Source organism: Eublepharis macularius, chromosome 6 (genome assembly GCF_028583425.1).
Source record: "Eublepharis macularius isolate TG4126 chromosome 6, MPM_Emac_v1.0, whole genome shotgun sequence".
Taxonomy (NCBI): domain Eukaryota; kingdom Metazoa; phylum Chordata; class Lepidosauria; order Squamata; family Eublepharidae; genus Eublepharis; species Eublepharis macularius.
Window position 1 is genome coordinate 120,178,517 of NC_072795.1, and position 21,890 is coordinate 120,200,406.

The following is a 21,890-nucleotide window of genomic DNA, read 5'->3' on the forward strand; positions in this document are numbered from 1 at the left end:
TAACGGAAATCACAATTTATGAACCAGATTCAGTCCAAGTTAAGGACAATTTAATTAATTAAGTTGTCTGTTTTTTGTTTTTGTTTTTTGACTCTCATAGAACGATATCACTCCATTACATGTGGCATCGAAGCGAGGGAATACCAACATGGTTAAACTGCTACTTGACAGAGGAGGAAAAATTGATGCCAAAACAAGGGTAAGACTGGCTGTTAATTACCATAGCATCCTGTTTCACATGGTATACATGAGGATAGTCCACTGAAGTGAATTCTGTTTATTTATGAGTGTGTTTTAAATCTATTTCCCAAATTCATTGTGCCAAAGCTATTGAAATGGTTAACACTAAGAATACTATAATGGAAATATCAGCTACTGTGTGAAAACACCAAAGGACTGTGTGAAGAGGGATAAAGTGAGTATTAGAAGCTACCAAAGCTTGGATTTCTAAGCACATGAAATGGGATACTTCTGGTATGTCTACTAGAGATGGGCACAAAACGAACCACAGAACAAAATTCTGGACGGAACAACTGGTTTGTAGGCAAAGAAACACGCGTTCCGTGGGATTGCATTTTTACGAAACAAACTACTTTTTCCTATTGTTTCATGGCTGGTTCGGGAAGCCAGACTCTTTGGTGCCATTCAATCCATTGCCCAGACAACGGTGGCCAGTCTTTTGGTTGCCCCCAATCTGAGGCCTCCACGCTTGATTGGCAGCTGTTTCTGCCAACTAGAAAGCTCCCATTCTGGCCCATCCAGCCAGGAAAAGGGGGGGGGAGGGTTAGAACGAGTGATTCCGTACATGTTGGATAATGCACTTCCAATCCTCTTTATAGATCATTTGGAACGGATTTTTTCATGTGCGGAACAAAAAATCCACCTCAAACTATTGATAAAGTGCATTGAAAGTGCATTATCCAACATGTGCGGAATCAACCAACCTCTAAGGCAACTGAGAAGATGGGCCTTCAGTAGCCATGGTAACACCAATCTCTTCCTCCCAAACCATGTTAGGCAGGTCTTTCTGCCAACCAGAGTGCTCCCGTTTTGCTCAATTTGGGCATTTTATATAAAAAAGGAAAGCTCTGTGCCTCGTGGTTTCAGTTTCAGCGGAGAGGGAGAGGGAGAGGAGGGCTTGCTGGAACTTGGCTTTTGAGAGAGATTGGGATCTTTGGCCTGCACTTCTTGCTGGAAAAGGGATTGAAAAGCCTCTTTTCTCTTGCTTTTTCTTACTGGAGAGGTGTTTGGGAAAGGGTGCTTTTTTCCTCTCCCCCCTTCCCCAGCCTAGTCTTAGCTTCCCGTCAGCCTTTGAGTCTTAAGCCTTTGAGTTGCACTGGGGTCTTGCTTGACTGAGTGAGATCTGTTTGCTTTCCTTTTTTTCTTTCTCTGCTTTTTGGAGGGCCTCTCTTCTGGTTTAGTTGGTGGGGGTTTGTGGTTCACCCCCCCCGGGAGCCTTGCTTTTCTGTTTGCCCTTTGTGTGCACTTGCGTGATGCAGTGTAGTTTGCCCTTTTTCTGCACACTCTTTCAGTGCCCTTTACTTTTATTTTGAGCGCCTCTACAGCCAGTGACTAAGTGGCGGTGGTTTTGGAGGCTCGGGCCTCTTGTGTGCTGACTCACACCCACATGGGGTTGCTCTACTGTCTCCACTGCGCACACCATCAGCGCTCACACTGCTTTTTTTTTTTTTGAGCACCTGTTCAGCTGGGGCCAGGGACTGGGTAGAGGTGGTTTTGGGGGCTCGGGCCTCTTGGCATAAGGCAATTGGCATTGATGGCTCCGATTCTATCAAATGGGACTTGCCTGGGGGCACCAGCTTTGGAGCTCTATAACTGTCTCATCAGAGGATCATATAGAGGGGCTCTATAACTCAGAGATCCGTATTACAATCTTCACCAAACTTGGAGGGTGCCTGGAGGAGAGCCTGCTGAAAACTCCCTGCGGGTTTGGGCTCTCTGAGCGTGAAGGGAGCGATCCTGGGTCCCCACGAACAGCGAACCGGTTCGCGAACCGGCTCAAGTTCAGCAAAGTTCGTGGTTCATGGTTCGTGAAACTGAATGAACCACGAACCATGCGGTTCAGTTTTTTTCTGCTTCGTTCCCATGTCTAGTGTCTACCATTCATTCTGCTGCTCTGCATTCATTGTGGGTACCTGTTACATTTACAAAGGGGGAAAGAGACTTTCATTGCTGGGTTCCCTGGAAAGCACCCTGGTAATTGGCTGCCACCACTCAGGCACCTGTTAAGAACATCTAGACTGACCCACTGAGAAAATGCCCTTCCAGCTCAAGTCCTAGCAAAATAACAAAGTAACAGGGTAGAAATCCTGGAAAATGCCTTTTAGCAAACTATGTAGCACCCAGGTGATGTGGCACATAGGGAAGAGATTCAGAGAAATATCCCAGAGAAATGTATTGTACTGAGGAAGACAAAAAAGTCTTTCTAGAAAGATGGTTTATTATAGAAAAAAGTGGGAAATGGTGAGTAGATTAAAAAGGGGTAGGAAAGCGGACAAAATACAAAACACACTTTCCATGATCCCAAAAAAGGCACCAAAAACATGGAAGTTAGACGGAAACCAAACGGCCTGCAGGTGTTTTGCAAATGGAGCCATGTGGATTCTTGAGGAAAAGCCGCCAGCATTCAGTGAGTGGGCCGTTCCTTTAAGCATGTGGAAATGGCCAGTATCTCAAATAAAAGTCTAACTCAGCTAAGTACTCTTTACCTTGGTTGTAGCAGGGTTCCTCAAATCATGTACAGAGTTCCTTGCAGAACCAAGATAGTGGAGGAGTCCTTAACCCCTAGCCTACTGGTCTTGGGGTCTCCAGATGTTAAACTGTTCCAAGTGGGGACTAGAAAATAGTCCACATCTCCCAGATATTTATGGGCAATGGAGTCTGACCTAAGATCTAACCAATCCCAGGCAAAGTTCCATCTCTGATGTCATAGACTATTGCTACCAATCAGAGAATTATTACAGGATGGTCCTGCCATTTTATTGGCTCTGCACTTCCATGATAAAAAGGGAATCTGGCCCAAACTGGTTGTCTTTTGCCAAAAAAGGATTAAGCTGATCAGGTAGAGCCAATGTGGAAGGGCAAATAAAGCATTATTCTCATGAAAGCCCAGGGGTCCAAGAGCCCAGATGTTCTAGGTGGCACTCTTGAGCCATATTGAATCTTGGGGTTCTGTCACAGTACCTTTTGCTGGCTCTAGGTGTGGGGAGAGTCTAGTCTCTCAGTCAAATGTCTCACTTGGGACAGTAAAGAATGTCCTCTGGTCAGAATGTCTTGTCTTGTCTGAAATGCAGAGAATAAACTTTTGCTGGTCTGAAATAAATATGAATTCCCTCCCCTATATATCTGCTTGGTATCCTGACCCCGAATAACCTCTTTTCTGTTACTGTTCTGACATCGCATATGTTGTAGCAGAGTCTGAAAAGCTACACCTTTCCCCTTTGTATTGTATGTAGACAGTAAGCCAAGCACAGCCTGGGCTTGGCACCCCAAAGTGCAAAATGAATTTTATGTCTCACTCGGGAACTGATTTTATGATATGTGAAGGAATCTTTTGTTGTTATACATGGCAGCTGGTGTAAGGGCCTAGTGCGTTCGATGATCGCCAATAAATGGGGTCCGTTGTTGTGCTAATTTCCATGCATTGGCAGCTGTGCAAGAAGTCCACCAAGGGTGAATTTCGCTGTCTGGTTTATAAGCGCATTCTGAGCAAAAATCCTGCTGTTGCTTCATGCCACCTCTCACCTTTTATCCTCAACTCTCTTCTTTCTCTGTTTTCCAGAATGGATTTTAGCAAACAAAACATACTTAGTGAATTTGATTAAATTAGCCTGCCTTAGTTGGGCTTCCTGATACTGTGCCTGCGAGAATGAATGTATTTGCTGCAGACAAGGAGCATATTTTGCACAGGATTGTCTGTAAATGGTTATAATCTTTCATTTGCTATGTTGCCGCTGAATGAAAGGCCAGGTCTGGAATCTCCAGGAAAACATGCTGCTTGTACTATTCATAGACTGGCCCCAGGATTTTACACTTTTATCAGGCAGTCTATCCCCTCCTGCTCTCCACTTGGGATATGGACTACGAGTGTGTTGGATATTTCCAATCTGAAGCAATGCCCCAAATATTCTGTTTGGTATTGTATTGGAAGTTTCTCCGATCTGAAACTGAACAGAATTTCAGGTACTATTTTGGATCAGAAATAGCCAAATGCACGCTCCTGCTCTCCACCTCTTCCATTATAGGGCACAAGTAAATAAATAAATACATACATAAAGATTTTCACTCCAGTTCGTAAAGTGTTCCATATTTTTTGATATTATAGCATTTTTAGATTAATTTGATATCTTACTCTTTCAGGAGACCTGGTTAATGGATGAACTAATTTTCCTCAGCTGCACTGCTTATTTCCAGAGAGCTTTTATAGGTCCGGGGGAGGGGGTAGGCCGTGGGGGGGGCAGGTCTTACTTGTCTAATATCATCAAATCTGAATATTGGATCCTGCAATCTTTTGGTGGCAGACGACTTGATTATTGCTCTTCAGCTGAAATTGGATGCTTTGACTGTTATTTTTTCTAGGTTTATATTCCCACATCCACATCTACCATAACGATGCAGAGATGGGTCCATTTGAGAAAAGTAGTTGATGATCTGCTTTCTTGATTTCCAGCAATTCCTTTCGTATTAGTGGGCGATTTCAATGCAAGGATAGGCAGCAACGATTACACTCTTCTCTTTAAGTTATTTGGTGCTGATAGCGGTGAATTTCTTACTCCTGCTTGGCATAATAGAAGATCTAAAGATGCCATAATAAATATGGCAGGCCTAAAGCTAGCCAAATCTGCAATTCAGAGGAATGGCTGTTGAGAGATTGATGAAGCCAGTGACTTCACTTGTTCTTCCCCCCTTTGTTCTTGTTCCTCTTGAGTATTTGACCCACTTCAAACAGCTAAAAGCTTGTGAATACATGAGAAGCGATTCCCCTTCCTGTTTCTTTTTTTATAGATTTCCCTCTCGATCGATATCGTGCTCCAATCCAAAGTTTTTCACTCGCCTAAAACAATAATATTATTTGTCGACTGTGCTGAAATATTAACTCTAAATACATGTTTTTAAACATTTAAATAAAAGCTATAAACAGACATACAGATAGACATTCAGACAGACTGTACACTAGGGGTCTGGAATGGAGCAGGCTGTTGGATTTGAGGTGTGGAAGAACCTCTCAGTATTGATAATTGGGCCGCATTGCAACAAGCATGCTTGGCTGATGGCCAGAGAAAGGGAAAGCTCTATAAAGTGCCTATTGGAATCTTCTCCTGTACATGCAGGGCTGCTTAGGCTGCACATTCAGGAGAACTTTATAATATACTTACAGGATGAGACGATATTGCCACTCCCTCTGTTCAGTCATTTCAGTCAGAATTAGACATGACTGACATACAGCTGCAGCCCAAAGCAACAAACCTGCATCTCTGCTTCCTTTCTCCCCTGGTAATGTTTAGGAATGGTTTCCAGATAAGAGTCTATGGTGTTAATTTAATCTTTAAAACCCAGTCTGAGAGGTGGAGTCAAGGAAGATTGAGCCTCATAGGTGAGGAGTAGAACAAGGAAAACATTTACCAGAGAGGGGTCAACCTTAGAGGAATTTGGTTTGTCATAGATGGAGCCAGAATGGAACATGGAGGATTATTATGTGAGTGGAGTCTTGCAGAATCTGAAGTTTACTGACTTTCTGACTACAATACTGATTCCCTGGTACAACAGTTTTTTCCTGGTTCTATCAATAAAATACAGGCTGAGGAGCCTTAACGTTGGTGTTGCCTGGTTAAATTAAATATGACCGGGGACCAATTTTGAAACTGAAAATTAAACCAATAGCATCTTGAGCAGTGGCAAGGATGGAGAAGTATGAAACCAGAATTGCAGAAAACTTAATTAACAGTGGAATTTGTTCTGTTGTGGTTGCGAACAGTCTGATCTAGTAATCTAGCCCCCCAAAAACAAACAATTAAATTGGGAAGCTACTGAGGTCATAAATCATGGTGTGTAGCAGAACTGAGTTTCAAAAGAACCAGCATTTATTGTGACACAAAGGAATGCAACCCAAGAACTAGCAGTGGGATTTGTGCAATGCCCAGTGCTCAAGTTTTACATTTAAGAAGAATTCCTATTGCTGCCCTACTGGCCTTACGTATCACGAGGCCCTTGAGAAGCCCAGATAAAGCAGATGATACAGTTAATCATGTCTGTGCATACTTAGAGAGTCCTTAATCAGCAGGTTGTCATAACCATTTGCAAAAGTTGTCGCTGAGCCTTTGCAGGATTATTCTATCAGTAGATGGATGCACCATAACACATGTAATATATTTTATGCTCCACATCCTCCTGCATTACGTCTGCCCAGAAAATAAACACACAGGAGACCCTTGATTTCAGACACAACGTGACTTTGAGAAACGTGCAGTAGGTACTTCTAATCTCCTTCCTCTCTTTCCCTTTCCCTCTTCTATAACTGTATAAAACCAATTCTGGTCCATACCTTATCATCTGTAACACTCTGATTGGTTTTATAACCTTAGTCAGTTTTTCTGATAGGGAAGCATGTGATGTTGAAAGGAGCACATAAACTTTTGCTTGCCACTTTTAATGCCTTTTAGGAGTTAGGCAAGTAGAAAGGAATGTGCAGCCCAGCTGTCTACTTTGGAGAGCCAGATTGCTGTGGGAAACCTTGACCCACTGAGAGCCAAACTACAAGTGACATCTTACACAGGTTGGACACTAGTCGGCTTCCCTCAAGTTTTGATGGGAAATGTAGGCATCCTGGTCTTGCAGCTGTAATGGAGAGCCAAGCTGTAAAACCAGGGCGCCTACATTTCCCATCAAAACTTGAGGGAAGCCGACTAGTGTCCAACCTGTGTAAGATGTCACTTGTAGCTTGGCTCTGAGGCAATTCCTTCGCTTTTTCAGGCAGAAGCACAGCCATTCTGCCTTTTGTACAAGCTTCTGAATGCTGTAATATTATTTCAAAGGCACTATTAAATTTAATACACATTTTTATGGCGCTTGATGGTAAGCAGAATCATATACTTGGATGACCTAGTAAAGATTTCCTTTCTACTGAGAAGAACTTCTCTGAGTGTACCTGTGTTGTTTTTCTGTGTGCGTTGACTGCTCAGTATACCAGAGAGGCGACAGCCATGTTTTTGGCTCTGAAGGCAGGCCTGAGGAAGAGAGGCTGGGTGGGTAGCTGGCAGTGGAGTCCCTTTTGCCGCAGCCTGTTTCTTCCCACACTAGGACCATGTTCTAGCCAGGTGAGATAGGTTCATCATGGCTGTCCCCTTTGGTACCAAGGCCTGAATCTGAGCCCAGTCACAGTGGCTCCCGGCTATTTTAGAGTCTCTGTCTTTCCCCCAGAGCAAGGCCATTAAAGACAGGGGAGGCCAGCATAAGGGGGAAAGAGCTATTTAATCCTTTCTGTTTCACCACTAAAAAACGCTTCCAAGATATTTTTGTTCTTGTTGGGGGAAAACTTATACAGGTATACTTTTCTTAATGGAGGTGTAAAAGCCTTAGGGTTGACAAATGGGATGTTGAGGGTTATAATAACTAGCTCTCCCCTTAAAATTGCTGCTTCAGCAACTGCAGTGTAGAAAACATTTTTTTCCAGCCTTGAGTGTTAGCAAGAAAGGCAAACTATAGTTAAACAATTGGTAAAAAGGGTCACAGAATATGAAATGGATAGTTCCTCTCTGAATGTTCAAGCATAATATAAAGATGGGTGTGATACAGATTAAATAGTAATTGGTTGTATTACAAGTATTACAGATTAAATAGTCGTTGGTTGTATTATCAAAATTAATAATGGTAATTTAAATAATTGGATATAGGCTACTGAAATACGCTAATAGTAAATGAAACGTTTCATAAAGCTTAAGGATTTGCGGGCTAAACGGCTTTAATCTTTTGGTGTTGATTCAATTTTAATTTTCTTGCATTTTAAACTGCATGATGTCTTCTTTTTAAAATATTGGTATATTTTGCTGTAGTGTCTGCTTTAATATTTTGTGCAATTATTCCTATGGATTTTGTGTTCTGGTAAATTGCCTTGATTGTCTAATTTGGTCACAAAGTAGCATAGAAATAACTTCTTGTTTGCACATCCGAAATGAAATAATATGAACTTCCTATGAGAATATCACAGCAGGTTTTTTTTTTTTAAAAAAAGGTCAAATTATGTCTAATTTCAATATCATTCCTCATGCTACAATGGAAAACAACATTGTAATGTTAGGTACAAAATAAAAATAAATAGAAATGAGTTTTTTTGTTTTGTTAGAACACTATGAAAATGTAGCCTGGATAGGTGAACTTTTTGTCTTCTGTTATGTGCTAAAGCCACATCATTCTTATATTAATGGGTTATTATGACGTCTATATTCCACAGGATGGACTGACGCCTCTTCACTGCGGGGCACGAAGTGGCCACGAACAAGTTGTACGAATGCTGCTTGATCGAGGAGCTCCTATTCTTTCCAAAACAAAGGTAACCCAGTGCTTAGCATTTGCAGAGTAATATCCCTTGGATGTCCTCAGTTTTCCAATTTTGCATTCTCAGGCATGCTGGGAATCTTGTATACAGATCAGCTGCAGACTGAAAGTAACTTGGTTGGTAGTTTGGCTGAGAAACTTGTGTTCTGCATTGAAAATTTTGAACTGAATTGAAAATTGGCAGGAAATACTCACACTCAGATTGGGCCCTTCCGTTGTTAGACATAGGCACGTGCATTTACCGTTGTTTTAAATATGCATTTAAAATGTGTAAACATCTGTCAGTAGGTTAGAACTGCTACTCAAAGAACTTCAAAATTAGGATATCACAGTGAAACGGTAGGAAAATGACATCATTCGTTGGTCATAAGATTGCCTGCATTTCATTAGAATATACTGTCCTCCTAATAAGTCAAGTTGCTTTGCAGTCATAGTGCACCTCTTATTTCCCATGAGTATTTCTGTTAATACTACATAAAGAACAGTTCTTTGAAATAGGAATAAGTGGCAAGTCAACAGCTGCATGATAGTCTCAGTTATTTATACTGTGCTTTAGAAAAGAGGCAAAGCGCTGAATATGTATGATCTTTTGATTCTTATAGAACCCCTGCAAGGTGGGCCAGTGTTGTTGCCCCCCACATTCTGTAGATGGATGGGGCAAGTGTGTGAGGCTGAGAGTGGCTTGCTAAGATTATCAGATAAATTCTTAGCAGAGGCGAGCTTTGAACGGAGGACTTGGGGATTCATAGCTTATTCTTCAATCCTGTGCGCATTTGACTTGAGTGTAAGCCCAAGGCTGTACTACTCCCCCCTGACCCCGCAGTTCCTTCTTTGCGAGATGCTCAGCTCTAGTTTTCCCTCTCTGGGTTCTGCCATTTTCTCTCATCCCCTTTGTTGAACAGCTTTTTCTTCCTGGGAGGCATTTTTCTCTTTTTCTGCCTGTGTTCTGCTAGAACTATAGTTGCCTGCACGTACACACAATTCATTTTAATTTCCCATCCACTATAATATCTGGTGGTCAGATTTGTAGTTCTGGGTAGTGTTTCAAAGCCTACTTGGGACAGAAAAAAAAGGTGTGCACCCAGCTGACAATCTTATTTCCTTCATGTCTCCAAAAAAAATAAAATAACACTTCTACACAGCCTGTGACTGATGTGCCCTCCTCTGATATCTCCCATCATTCACTGGTGTTAGCAAAGCCGGCGTCAGCACCTGGAGAGGTGGAGCCTCTTCTGGGGCCTGTGGCTTCTGGTGGGGCCCACTACCGCTGACTCCCTACTCACGCATGTCCTCTGATGCCTGCACTCACACCCTTCCACTGCCTGCTTGTGCTTTGCCGCAACTGCTCCCAGCTGCATATGCTGCTGGGGACTGCTAGAAGAGGGCATGTGGGTAGGCAGTGGTGCTCCTAGCTGCACCCAGCACCATTGGGGAGAGGCCGTGCAGGCAGTGGGGGCAGATGTGAGTGCAGGTGGTGGGAGACTTTGTGAGTGGGCAAAGGAAGGATGCGCAGGCATGTGAGTGGGAGGGTAAGAAGGGGAGCCTAGGAGTGGGCATAGGGGAGACCCTGAGCACTTTCTGCCCAGGTCCCCCAAACCATGGGGCCATGGGTTTGACGGGATGCCAAAGCTAGAAGCAGTAGCAGTAGAGCCCCGTGGCGCAGAGTGGTAAGCTGCAGTACTGCAGCCCAAGCTCTGCTCACGACCTGAGTTCGATCTCGGTGGAAGCTGGGTTCAGGTAGCTGGCTCAAGGTTGATTCAGCCTTCCATCCTTCCGAGGTCGGTAAAATGAGTACCCAGTTTCCTGGGGGTAAAGTGTAGATGACTGGGGAAGGCAATGGCAAACCATCCCGTAAAAAGTCTGCCAAGAAAACGTCGTGGTGCGATGTTCCCCCATGGGTCAGTAATGACTCGGTGCTTGCACAGGGGACTACCTTTACCTTTACCTTTACCTTTAAAGCTAGAAGCAACAACCCACCACTGATTTATGCGTTCGGGCCTCTAACCACTATCTACAGAAGTTAGATTTTTTTTTTTAATCCTGCTCTTCATGTTCTCTGTTTTATCCTCACAGCAACCCTGTGAGATAAATTGGCGTAAAAGAGATTGACTGGCCAGAGAGCTTCAGGGCAGTGCGGGGACATAAATCCTGCTCCACCACTCCTAGTCTGACACCTTAACCACTACATTACACAAGCTTTTCAGGCCGAGAAGGGGAAAGTGGTGTGCAATATTAGCCCCTGTGAGTGGCAGGAAATATAAAGCCTTTGGTCCACTCTCACGTAAATATTAGAGCCTTGCCTTTTGACTCTCCCTGGTTGTCAGAGCAATAGTTTCTGCCTCCTGTTGAAATCACTTCCACATTTGTTGGTCTAGGGTCTGTTATGGAAGCTCACTGGGGAACCTTGGGCTGGTTACTTTCTCTCAGCCTAACCTACCTTACAGGGTGATTGCTGTGAGGATAAAGTGAGGGAGGGGAAGTGTGATACTGTAAGCCGCTTTGAATCCCCATTGTGGAGAAAAGTGGGTTATAAATAAAAACACAAAATAAATAACAGCATTTGGAACAGCTCTGAAGAAAGCCGTTCTGAGGCTATTTTCATAAGTAACCCTTAATTTTGCTTTTGCATTTCATGGATCTGTACCTTAAGTTAAAAATTTTGCATTGACTAGAATGCGCATTTGAATAACAATGACACCTTTCTGCTTTCTATACTGCATGTACATCTCTAAGTGGCACATTTTTTATTCCAAAGGCATCTATTATATCACTTGTGAAAACACTCATGAGGACTGTAGTAGACTTCTTATCTTAGTACTTCAGGTACCCTTCAACAGAATTTTGCCATTATTTTATGGTCCAGGTAACCATTTTGAATCTTTCATCTTAGGATCTTCTCTATTCTTCAAATGCTAATGCATCAGACTTTATGCCTTTCACCTTTCCTAGAGCATCTTTAAAGTTTAGAGAATTTCTCTTTCTAAAACTAAATCCACAGTTGTGCTTCCTAAGCTTGGGATAAAGGAATCTGAAGACGCAAAGTTGCATGATGGCTGTGGAGGGAACCTGGCCTAAAAGCAGGCTTATATAACTCTGTTAAGTGGTTTCCCTCCTGTAGTACAGATGCATCTGCCCTCCTAGAGAGGGAAACAAAAACTTCCTATTAAGAGCACAAGAGCCAAGAGCTTCTGCTGCCTGAGCCCTGCATCTCTGTCTTTTTCCTCTCTGATATGTTAATTCTGACAAGATTTCTGTGGTAAACTGAGGGGCCAGATACCTTGTGAGTGACATTAATGAGCTCATCCACATGGCACACTGCTACTGTATCATCACCATGACTGGAAAAAAATAATAATGAAGAAACACCAGAGCCGGTTCACTTTCCTTCTAATGAAAGATTGTTTTTGTATTTCGAATAAGATGGATCTTATAAAAAAACAAAATCAGTTATTTTGCCTGGCTTTCAAGCAGGGTGTATAGAATCCTTTGAGAGTGTCCTTCATATAAATTATTACTGGTTTGTCGTCTCCTAGGCCTATTTGTTTTACAGGGGCCTGTTTCTGGACTGTACCACAGACAGGGGATTGTGTTGAAATGCTCCATATAATAAAGTCTTTCTCCACACAGAAAACCAGGTGTCAGGGGAAGGGTTTTAGCTCAGCCTTTTCCATGACTTAGTATTTTTTTCTGTGTATTGGAATGTTACAGAAGGATTTAAGTAAGTTGGAATGTTACAGAAGGATTTAAGTAAGCTGGCCAGACATAGTCCATTACTGAGTAGTGGGTATGTCAGGAGAGGAAAATGATGTAGGTAGGGCTCATTTTGAGGGAGAACGCACAGGAACGCAGTTCCGGTAGTTCTCCAAAGAAGTCACATGTCAGGAGCCCCCATCCACTTGATTTTTGGCCATTTTGGGTCCATTTTGGCCTGGATTGGGCCCAAAATGGCCAGAATTGGGCCTAAAACAGCCAGGATTGGTCCCAAAATGGCCAGGATCGGGCCTTTGACAGGTGGTGGATCCTGCTCAGCAGCGGCCCAACTCTGACCATTTTGGGCCCAATTTTGGCCCTGAATGGCCAGGATTGGGTCCAAAACAGCCAGGATAGGTGAGGCCAGGGGGTGTGGCATATGCAAATCAGTTATGATAATGACACACTTCTGATGATGGCAAGGGGTGTGGCATATGCTAATGAGCTATGCTAATGAGCTCCTGCAGCTCTTTTTCTACGAAATGACCCCTGGATGTAGGAGATGGCAGTACTACTACATCAAGCTGTGTGTCCTCTCCCCCCACCCCCTTTTATGTGCCAGCTAGTGGTTTCTTGATCTTCAGAAATGATTGTCTGTACATAACCTGAAAGTATCTTCAAACTTAGTAACTTTTAAAAACTTTAAGAGCTGGGTCTTGAACTTATTTATATTGCCCTGTTGAGAGAACATGTTCAGGATTTGTCCCGCTGCATTTAGCTTTTCATTTGTTTTAATTCATATTCCTATCTTTCTGCACATTGTTCACCTGGAACTGCAAATCTGAATTGCTCGAGGTACACGGTTTGCATGTGGTTATCTGCTGTGGCACATCTCGTTCGCTGTTCAAAAGCACAGACCAAATTAATGGGGTCTGAATCATTATGAGCTGTAGTCCCAGTCAGCATAAATGTGCAACAGTTTACACAGTTAAGCTGCCATTTTTCACATGGATTCACTAACAGACATTTGCAGATTTGCTAGCTGTTTGGAACACTTTTGTTCAGTGTGTGTATTTTTGTCACCAGAGCGGAAAATGATGGATGTTCATGTCATCCCTATATGGAGAATATTAGACTCCCACACCGTTATTCCACAATAATGGTTTGCATGCCTCTTAGGACATGGTTCTTAAGCCATGGCTCTCTAAAAAGTAACACAGTAAACATTTCTTATGGCGCTGTTAGCAAAGTCTGCAACTACAACTCACCACTGTGGCTGGAGGTAGTAAACTGGATTTATTTAAAATTTAAAAAACAGGAACACTGTGTGAGCCCTTGGGGGTTCTCAAAAGTTGATCTCAAGATCTGGTTTTCAGGGTTCTCTTTTTTCCTGTTTTTTTCTTTGCCAAATCATAACAGCTCGGAAAAGACAACCGTGTTTGGAGAGGAGTCTGAGACATTCCCATTAATTTTCTAATTGCAAGACCAGCCTGTCCTTTTACACATGAAATACAACCCCAGTTTTGTCACCTGAGAGCTGGTTTGTTCTTCTTCATCTTAAACAGCAGATCTGGTTCATATCCTTTGCTTCACCTTGAAGCCCAGGCACTGAAGTGTGATAATTGCTTGGCTTAAGCTCACCATGGTCACATGGAGGCACCACATGTATAATATAGAACCATTCCTTGTTCTCTGGTCTGTGAGTTTCAGAATTAAAGCCACATTTCAATCATTTTGGTTTATTAGTGTCAACGTGATTGATACTGCAGCCACATCCATGAGGGTGAGGGGTGAGGGTGAATGCCAGCTTAGATGGCAAATTAAAATTAATTAAAATGAAAGCATAAAGATATGCTGGTCCCAAGTCATGTAGGGATTTAAAGGTCTTGAATTGTGCCTGGAAACAGATTGGGAACTAGTGGTAAGGTGCCTTTGACCCACTCTAGTCAACATCCTTGCTGCCGCATTCTGCACCAATTGAAGTTTCCAGACACTTTTCAAGGGCCAGCCCCATGTAGTATAGATTGCAGTAGTCTAATCTAGATAGTAACCAGGGCATGCATCACAGGAGCCATATCTTTTTCCAGACAGAAAAAGCCACAGCCAGCTACTTCATCAAAGTTGGCAAAAGGTACCCCTGGCCACATCTGCCACCTGTTTATCCGGCAGTAGGTCCAAGAGCAACCCCAGACCACATACCTGTTCCTTCAAGAAAAGTGCAACTCCATCTAGAACGGGTGATACCTTAAGTCCTGGGTCAGACTTTGCACTCACCAGTAGCACTTGCATCTTGTCAGAATTAAGCTTCAGTTTATTAGCTCACATCCTTTCCAAAACTGCCTCCAAGCACTGGATCAGGGTTTCTACAGCCTCTCTTGGACTGGCTAGAAGCACAAGATAGAGCTGAGTGTCATCTACATATTGATGACAACCCAGCCCAAATCTCCAGATGACTTCATCCAGCAGTTTCATGTAGATGTTAAAGAGCGTAGGGGACAAGGTAGAACTTTGCAGGATGCCAAAAGATAAGCACCACCTTTAAAACTTATCTTCCAGGTAGGACCAGAACCACGATAGAACTAGAGGAGTTAGCCATGTTAGTCTGTAGTAGCAAAATCAAAAAGAGTCCAGTAGCACCTTTAAGACTAACCAACTTTATTGTAACATAAGCTTTCGAGAATCCCAGTTTTCTTCGTCAGATGCAGATGCGTCTTGCGTCTTGCATCTGACAAAGAAAACTGTAATTCTCGAAAGCTTATTGTCATGGCCCAGTCTGAGAGTGAGGTCTCCTCTGGAGGAGAGGAGCCTCGTGTAGCCAGCCAGGACTCCTCAGGAGAAGAGGAGCCCTGTGTAGCCAGCCTTAGCCCTGATTCAGCAGAAGCCAGCAATCAGGAGCAACAGCTGCTGGCTGATCAGAGCTTACAGCCAGCAGCTGAGGCACCAGCACCCTCTGGCTCCTACACCACAGGGGAAGCTCAGCCAGGGACTTCTACAGGTGCAGCGCAGCCAAGAGCCTCCACCCCCCCACGTTCACCCACACCCAAGGAACGCCGCAGGCAGCGCCAGAGACTGGAACTGCAGGAGAGACGGCGCAGTGCTCGCCTCTTGAGCCAACGCCAGCTGCTGGAGAGTGATGATGAGTAGTGTCAGGATGGAGCCCCAGCAGCTGGCTGAAAACCATGCCTGGCTATAAGAGCCAGTCTGGAGGAACTGCCGGGCGTGGAAGCAACGTGTCTATTGCCTGCAACCACTCCGTGCCCGTGCCCGTGCCCGTGCCCGTGCCCGTGCCCGTGCCCGTGCCCGTGCCCGTGCCCGTGCCCGTGCCCGTGCCCGTGCCCGTGCCCGTGCCCGTGCCCGTGCCCGTGCCCGTGCCCGTGCCCGTGCCCGTGCCCGTGCCCGTGCCCGTGCCCACTTTTGGACCTGACACTACCGGTAAATGACCTTGGATTGTACCTGACCTTGCTCTTGGACTCTGGACTCACTCCTGGCGTTATCTCGTGCTCTGACCACCGGTTTGACCTGGCTTTTGCTCTTGGAACTCCCCTCAGATTCTGCCATTAAGGTTTGGACTTGAACCACCCTGCTTGGGCTGGCCCAGCCCGTGACACTTATGCTATTGATTAGTCTTAAAGGTGCTACTGGACTCTTTGATTTTACCATAGAACTGTGCCTTCTAATTCCAGCCTGGAAAAGCGTTCCAGAAAGATGCTATGATTGATGGTATTGAAAGCCATTCAGAAATCCAGAACAATCAACAGAGTCACACTCCCTCTGGCCATCTCCCAACACAGGCCATCCACCTGGACAACCAAGATGGCTTCAGACCCATAACCAAGCCTGACACCATACTGGAAAAGAACTAAACGATTTGCCTCGATCAGCAAATACTGAAGTTGTCCAGCCACCACCCACTCAATCACCTTGATCAGGAATGGAACATAAGAGACTGGCCGATAGTTATTAAGCCCTCCTAGGTCCAGGGGAGGCTTCTTTAGAAGTGGACACACCAGAGCTTGTTTCAAGGCTCAGGCAATCACCCTCTCTCTCAAGGAAGCCTTAACTGTTAGAACAATCCTGGCTAGTACCAGTGCAGGCATTGTGTTACACTACGGAAGAAGCAAACCGTGCAATCGAAGGAGCTCATAAGACCATGGTTTGGAGATCGGCAGAGCCATCCTAAGCAGAGTTACACCTTTCTATGCCTATTGACTTAAATGAACTTACTCTGTTCAGGATTGCACTGTGAGATTGGTACGACTGCACTGACTGTGCATTGTGAGTCCAGCTTCCAACTTTGTTTGACCTATAAACATTTTTTTTAAAGCTGCCACTTTCCCTCAGGCCACTTTGAAATTCCCATGGAAGCTTTGCTTGAAAAAGATGTGAATAACGCCTGAATTATAAGTGTGTTCTCTTTCATGTTCTCCCTATAAATCACAGAAAGCCACAAAGCTAGGTAACAATGACAGGGTTCCGTCTGAAGCAGCACTGTTTTTGACATGTCCCTCTTTTTATTTCCCTTTGGGTTCTCAGAATGGCCTGTCTCCGTTACACATGGCGACACAAGGGGACCACCTCAACTGCGTCCAGTTGCTGATCGAGCACAATGTGCCTGTGGACGACGTCACCAATGACTATCTGACGGCGCTACATGTTGCCGCGCATTGTGGCCACTACAAAGTCGCGAAGGTTTTGTTGGACAAGAAAGCTAACCCTAATGCCAAAGCACTGGTGAGTAGATATGGTGGGGACAGGGGGGCGGAGCTGCTGTTTGCAGTCAGCAAATGCTCCCAGTACTGCCTGAGCATCAGGGAGGTGAGAGGCTACCACGATTGCTGCTCACTGGCCTGGAAAACAGAGGCGATTGCCTGCAATTCTCTTTAGCATGTTTCTTGTATTTCCCATGCAGTTCATGCATGTCAAGTTGCATCTGAGTTGTGTTGAAGAGAAAGATTTATGCTGTTTGGTCAGCCAATACCAGTATCTATTGAAGAGGGTCTACCTTTAAAAAAAAAGACTTAACTCTGAGCGACAGTGAGCATGGGAGAAATTCAGACTCTGTACGTTTGGAAAGAAGAAATAAAATACTGTCTTTTCAAATGGGAAAAAAGAATGCTTCGGGTGTGGTATCTGATGTTTGCAAAGCAATAATTAAACTGGGGGTGACACAGGCTTGTGCTTGAATTAGAGAGAGAAATCTTAAGATAATGACTTCTGCAAAAAAAAAAAATCTTTCCATTTTGAAAGCATGGTCCTGCTTTGCCTTTTAGGAGGTAACTGGGGGGAGAAATTAGTTTCTATTCTAAACGGCAGGTTTTCTATGAATCTGTAACAAATGTTTCCAAATGCAGAGTTTAGTTTAGCTTTCTTTCCTCAGTTGTAGTAGCTATCTTCTTAGGTGGGGTGAAAACTTAGGGTGCTTTTTCTAGGGTTTGTCTGCAAAATTCTATTTTATCAACTCCAATCCCTGAACTCCTGTTGGATTTTTTAAAGAATTGGAATATTCCAGCTGGTTTTATGAAGCTGTAAATGTACACATCTCCTGTTCCAATGTTTAGGATTTATCTGTCTAGGATCATGGGGTGTGTGATTTTACATTATGCTATCTGCATGCTGGTCCTCTGTTAATCTGAGTACAGCCCAAAGCTGCTCGTAGGAGACTCAGGGTCTCTTTGTGCTCTTATCTGCACATAAGCCCCCACTGAGCTGAGTGGTATTTATTTTGGCATAAAAACCATAAGACCATTGCAATAAGTGTAGAAATAGTGACAATGGATACCTCCCAAACCTGCACTCCCCCACCCGCAACAAAAAAGTTACACATTGTACTATATCCGTTATTTGTTTAGAAGGCAGGTTTTATAACTTCATAATCCCTGATATTCCTGTAACAAAATTTAAAGTGCAGTTTTCAGGACTCATGAGCTGCCCTAAGTCCTGGGATGGGAAGTGTGCATTTATGCCAAAATATCAGCATGGTGAATCTCTGAGTACAATCCAGAGCTGCTAATAGGAGACTCGCGGCTTTTAGTTCTTACAGGGACTTGCAAGGGGCATCTCATTTTCCCCTCCTCTAATAATAATAATAACATTCAATTTAAATACTGCCCTTCAGGACAACTTAATGCCCACTCAGAGCGGTTTACAAAGTATGTCATTATTATCCCCACGACAATCACCCTGTGAGGTGGGTGGGGCTGAGAGACTCTAGAAGAGCTGTGACTAACCCAAGGTTACCCAGCAGGCTTCAGGTAGAGGAATGTGGAATCAAACCCAGTTCTCCAAATTAGAGTTCCACTGCTCTTAACCACTACACAAACTGGCTCTACACCCTACCATGTCCTCTTTCCCTTCCCTGCCCCCTATAGACTCTCGCCCCTTTTCTGCTTCCTTCTCTCCTTCCCACCCACTTTTGTACACACATACCCGTCTTCACCTCCCTGCCCGCATCATCCTCTCCCATATGGCCCAGTTGTGTGGTGCCAACTGAGCCAGGGCAGGCTGCATGGTTGGGAATTGCAAGGACTTGCAGCAGGTACTTCACTTTTCCTAGTATTCCCTTCCCTACATTATTTCCTTTTCCCCTCCTCCAGGCAGCCTCCAAATGTTCACCTTTTCCTTTGTCCTTCTCTCCTTCACACATACACAAACAATTTACCTTTTTTCTGCCCCCATCTTTATCTGTATATATTAATTTACTTCATTTATACCCCACCTTTCTTCCTAATGGGGACCCAAAGTGGCTTGCATAATTCTTCTGTATTTCACAACAACCCTGAGTAGGATTGCCAGGTCCCCCTAGCCTTCTGGTAGGAGATTTGGGCCCCTGGCTCCTACCTTGTGCTTTTCTCTTTTGCACATGCGCACAGCGCATACGGTCCCAGCTTGTGTGATAACATCACTTCTGGGAAGTGACATCATCATGTGGGTCACTGGCTGCCCTGGGAGCACTCCCGTGGTCCCCAGGGGGCAAAAATCAGGCCCGAATCAGGCCACTGTAGAGCACAGTAGCGCTCCCGCACTATGCAGCAGCCTGATTCGGGCCTGATTCAGCCCAATCCAGGCCGATTTGGCCTGAACTGGGCCGCAGCAGAGTGTGGGAATGCTCCCATGCCCCACAGCAGCCCTGTTCGGGTCGAATTGCTCCTGTGCCCCACAGCAGTCCAATTAGGGCCAAATTCAGCCTAAATCTGGCCGAATTGGTGCCGAATACAGCCGCTGCAGCACGTGGGACTGCACTGCGCTGCCCAGGGGCATGTCTTGGAAGGTGCATTCCCTCCTGCTGGCCAGGTAAGCAGGGGCAGGGAGTGGAGGGTGGGAGGGGGGGATCTGGCCTCCCTAATCCTGAGAGGTAGGTTAGGCTGATGCTACATTGGCTTCTTTGTGGGAGGTGGGGCTGTTGAACTGTAACAAGCAGCCAGGCCTTAGTGAGTCATGCAAGTCTTGAGGTAACAAGTTGCCCAGTGATTACTGCTGGGCCTGGCCCCAATAAATCCTTCCTCAAAGACCAAAAGAGCCCTGCCCACTCCCCCTGCCTTTTCCTAACAGAAACCAAGCCTTCAGTTATTTTGGTTGCCTAGCAACAGCCACTGAAGGCATCTTGTTAAAGCTGTAGGCGCTCCTTTTATTGTTTTTGCTTTTTTTAAACCCCCAATGGATTTTTTTAGATTTCAGATTTTTCTGCAAACCTAGGGCATTTTTCAAGTATGTAGGAAGATTTGTCTTGCCCGGTTATGGTTCCAATCTTGGGATTTAAGTATCCACAGATACGGACCACTTGACTATTAACATATAAGATACAAGGCTTTTTGCCAATAATGTGTTGTTAGGGTAGCCAGGGTAGCAGGGTTACCATAAGTCGGCTGCAACTTGATGGCACTTTACATATACACAAGGAAATCCACTAAAGAGTGGCAATGAATGGAAGTGCCTGTTTTGACTCAGCTAGAAGAGGCTGTAGCCCTGACCATATGTTATGAAAGCATATGGTACTTTTTTTCCTCCTGTGGGCAAGGTAGCTAATTTCTATCAGATTGGAGGCCCAATTCTGTCAGCTGTTTTTGAAAAAAAGCCCACGATGCTACTTTGATATGTATACTGGTTGGCATCAACATTCAAGCCAATGCTGTGAGCAGATCTTTGATGTTCAGGACAGCTTGTTTTCATGCTACTTTTCACCATTTCACTTGCAGTGAAATGGCAGCTTAGCTGTGCGCTGTTGCTGGGTGTGTGCAGATACCGCTTTTTTCAAAGCAATGCTCGTCATTAATGCTCCATCCAGCAAAACTGAAACGGAATAAAAGGTACTGTGGAGCAGTGCAAGGGGAGAGTAGGTGGGAGTAAGGAAGATGATTCGGAGAAGCTGCGTCTTACCAACAGTGTATGTTAAAGGCCTTTGAAAGTCTTTTCTGAATTTTTGCAGAATGGTTTCACACCTCTCCACATTGCCTGCAAAAAGAATAGAATTAAAGTTATGGAACTGTTGTTGAAACATGGGGCATCTATCCAAGCTGTCACTGAGGTAAGAAGCATTGATTTGCGTGCGCTGTTGTGTTTTCAGTAAACAGGCAGCACTTAATGCATTGAACATAAGCCACTGAGAACCGTGGGAGGTGGAGATGCTAAAGAGAAGCTGGGCGGCCTTTTCCATTGCTTCAGTAAACTTTCTCACATACCAAGAGTTTCCAAAGTTATACTGTGCCCTGTTTGTCTACCAAGAAGGCCTGCCTGTTGCAGAACCTGGACCGTGTTATTAGGCACATATTCAGACCACATTGGACTCTGTTAGGTGATAGAAGCCTTCATCATCAAGGGGAGGGACTGCAGCTCACTGACGGAGGGTCTGCTTGGCATGTAAGAGGTCATAGGTTCAATCCCATGTGAAAGACTTCAACCTGACAGCTGCTGCCAGTCTGAATAGATCGTACTGACCTTGATGGACCTGTGGTCTGGCTCATTCATCATCACCCTGTGTAAATTGATGATGTTCTCTAGAACATACACTGGCCCTCTTCTGCAGTTGCGCATTGCAGAGGAAGTAGTTGGCAATTGGCAAACCATCCTTAAGGGAAACCTGTCAAGCGTTACAGCTCTTATTGCAGAAATCCCAGGAAGTTCCTGAGAAAACCAAGGTTTGTTGGAACGCAGTTTGAAAACCACAGTCACGAGCTCTTTTTGCAGCTGGGCCGAAAGGAGGATTGGCTTTGTTGCTTTAAGGCATGTCCTGTGGCCCAGGAAGCAGAGCCCCGTCTCTGACACTACAGCTACCAAGTGTGCCTTGTTTTTTCAACCAACAGCAGACATCATATTTTAAAGCATATACAAAATTTCTCTGCTGTAAACTCCCATCTGAAAGGACAGGCCTTATTCATGCCAAATACTTGTTTGCTGTCAGACCGTGTCAAAGGTGAGGGTTAATTTAGCTTAAGTAGGAGGTCTGTTAGAGAGAGAACGTTTTGGAGGTCTTTCATTCATAGGGTTGCCGTAGGTTGGAAATGACTTGACGGCACATAACACACACAAGAAGCACCAAGAAATACAATTAAAGGAAGTCCTGATCCTACTAACATTTGCTACGATTACAGTGCAATCTTAAGCAGAGTTACTCCAGTCTAAGCCCACTGAAATCAATG

The 21,890-nt window shown here is 44.4% G+C and overlaps 1 protein-coding gene across 1 annotated transcript in view; it reads left to right on the top strand.

Annotated features, from left to right (window-relative positions):
- The window catches only part of ANK3 (ankyrin 3), a 307,582-nt gene that overhangs the window by 129,675 nt on the left and 156,017 nt on the right, over window positions 1–21,890 (top strand). The window contains exons 8-11 of the mRNA XM_054982849.1: window positions 101–199; window positions 8,465–8,563; window positions 16,792–16,989; window positions 20,681–20,779. Of these exons, the coding sequence (XP_054838824.1) occupies window positions 101–199; window positions 8,465–8,563; window positions 16,792–16,989; window positions 20,681–20,779 (495 nt within the window). The remainder of the gene's footprint in view (window positions 1–100; window positions 200–8,464; window positions 8,564–16,791; window positions 16,990–20,680; window positions 20,780–21,890) is intronic.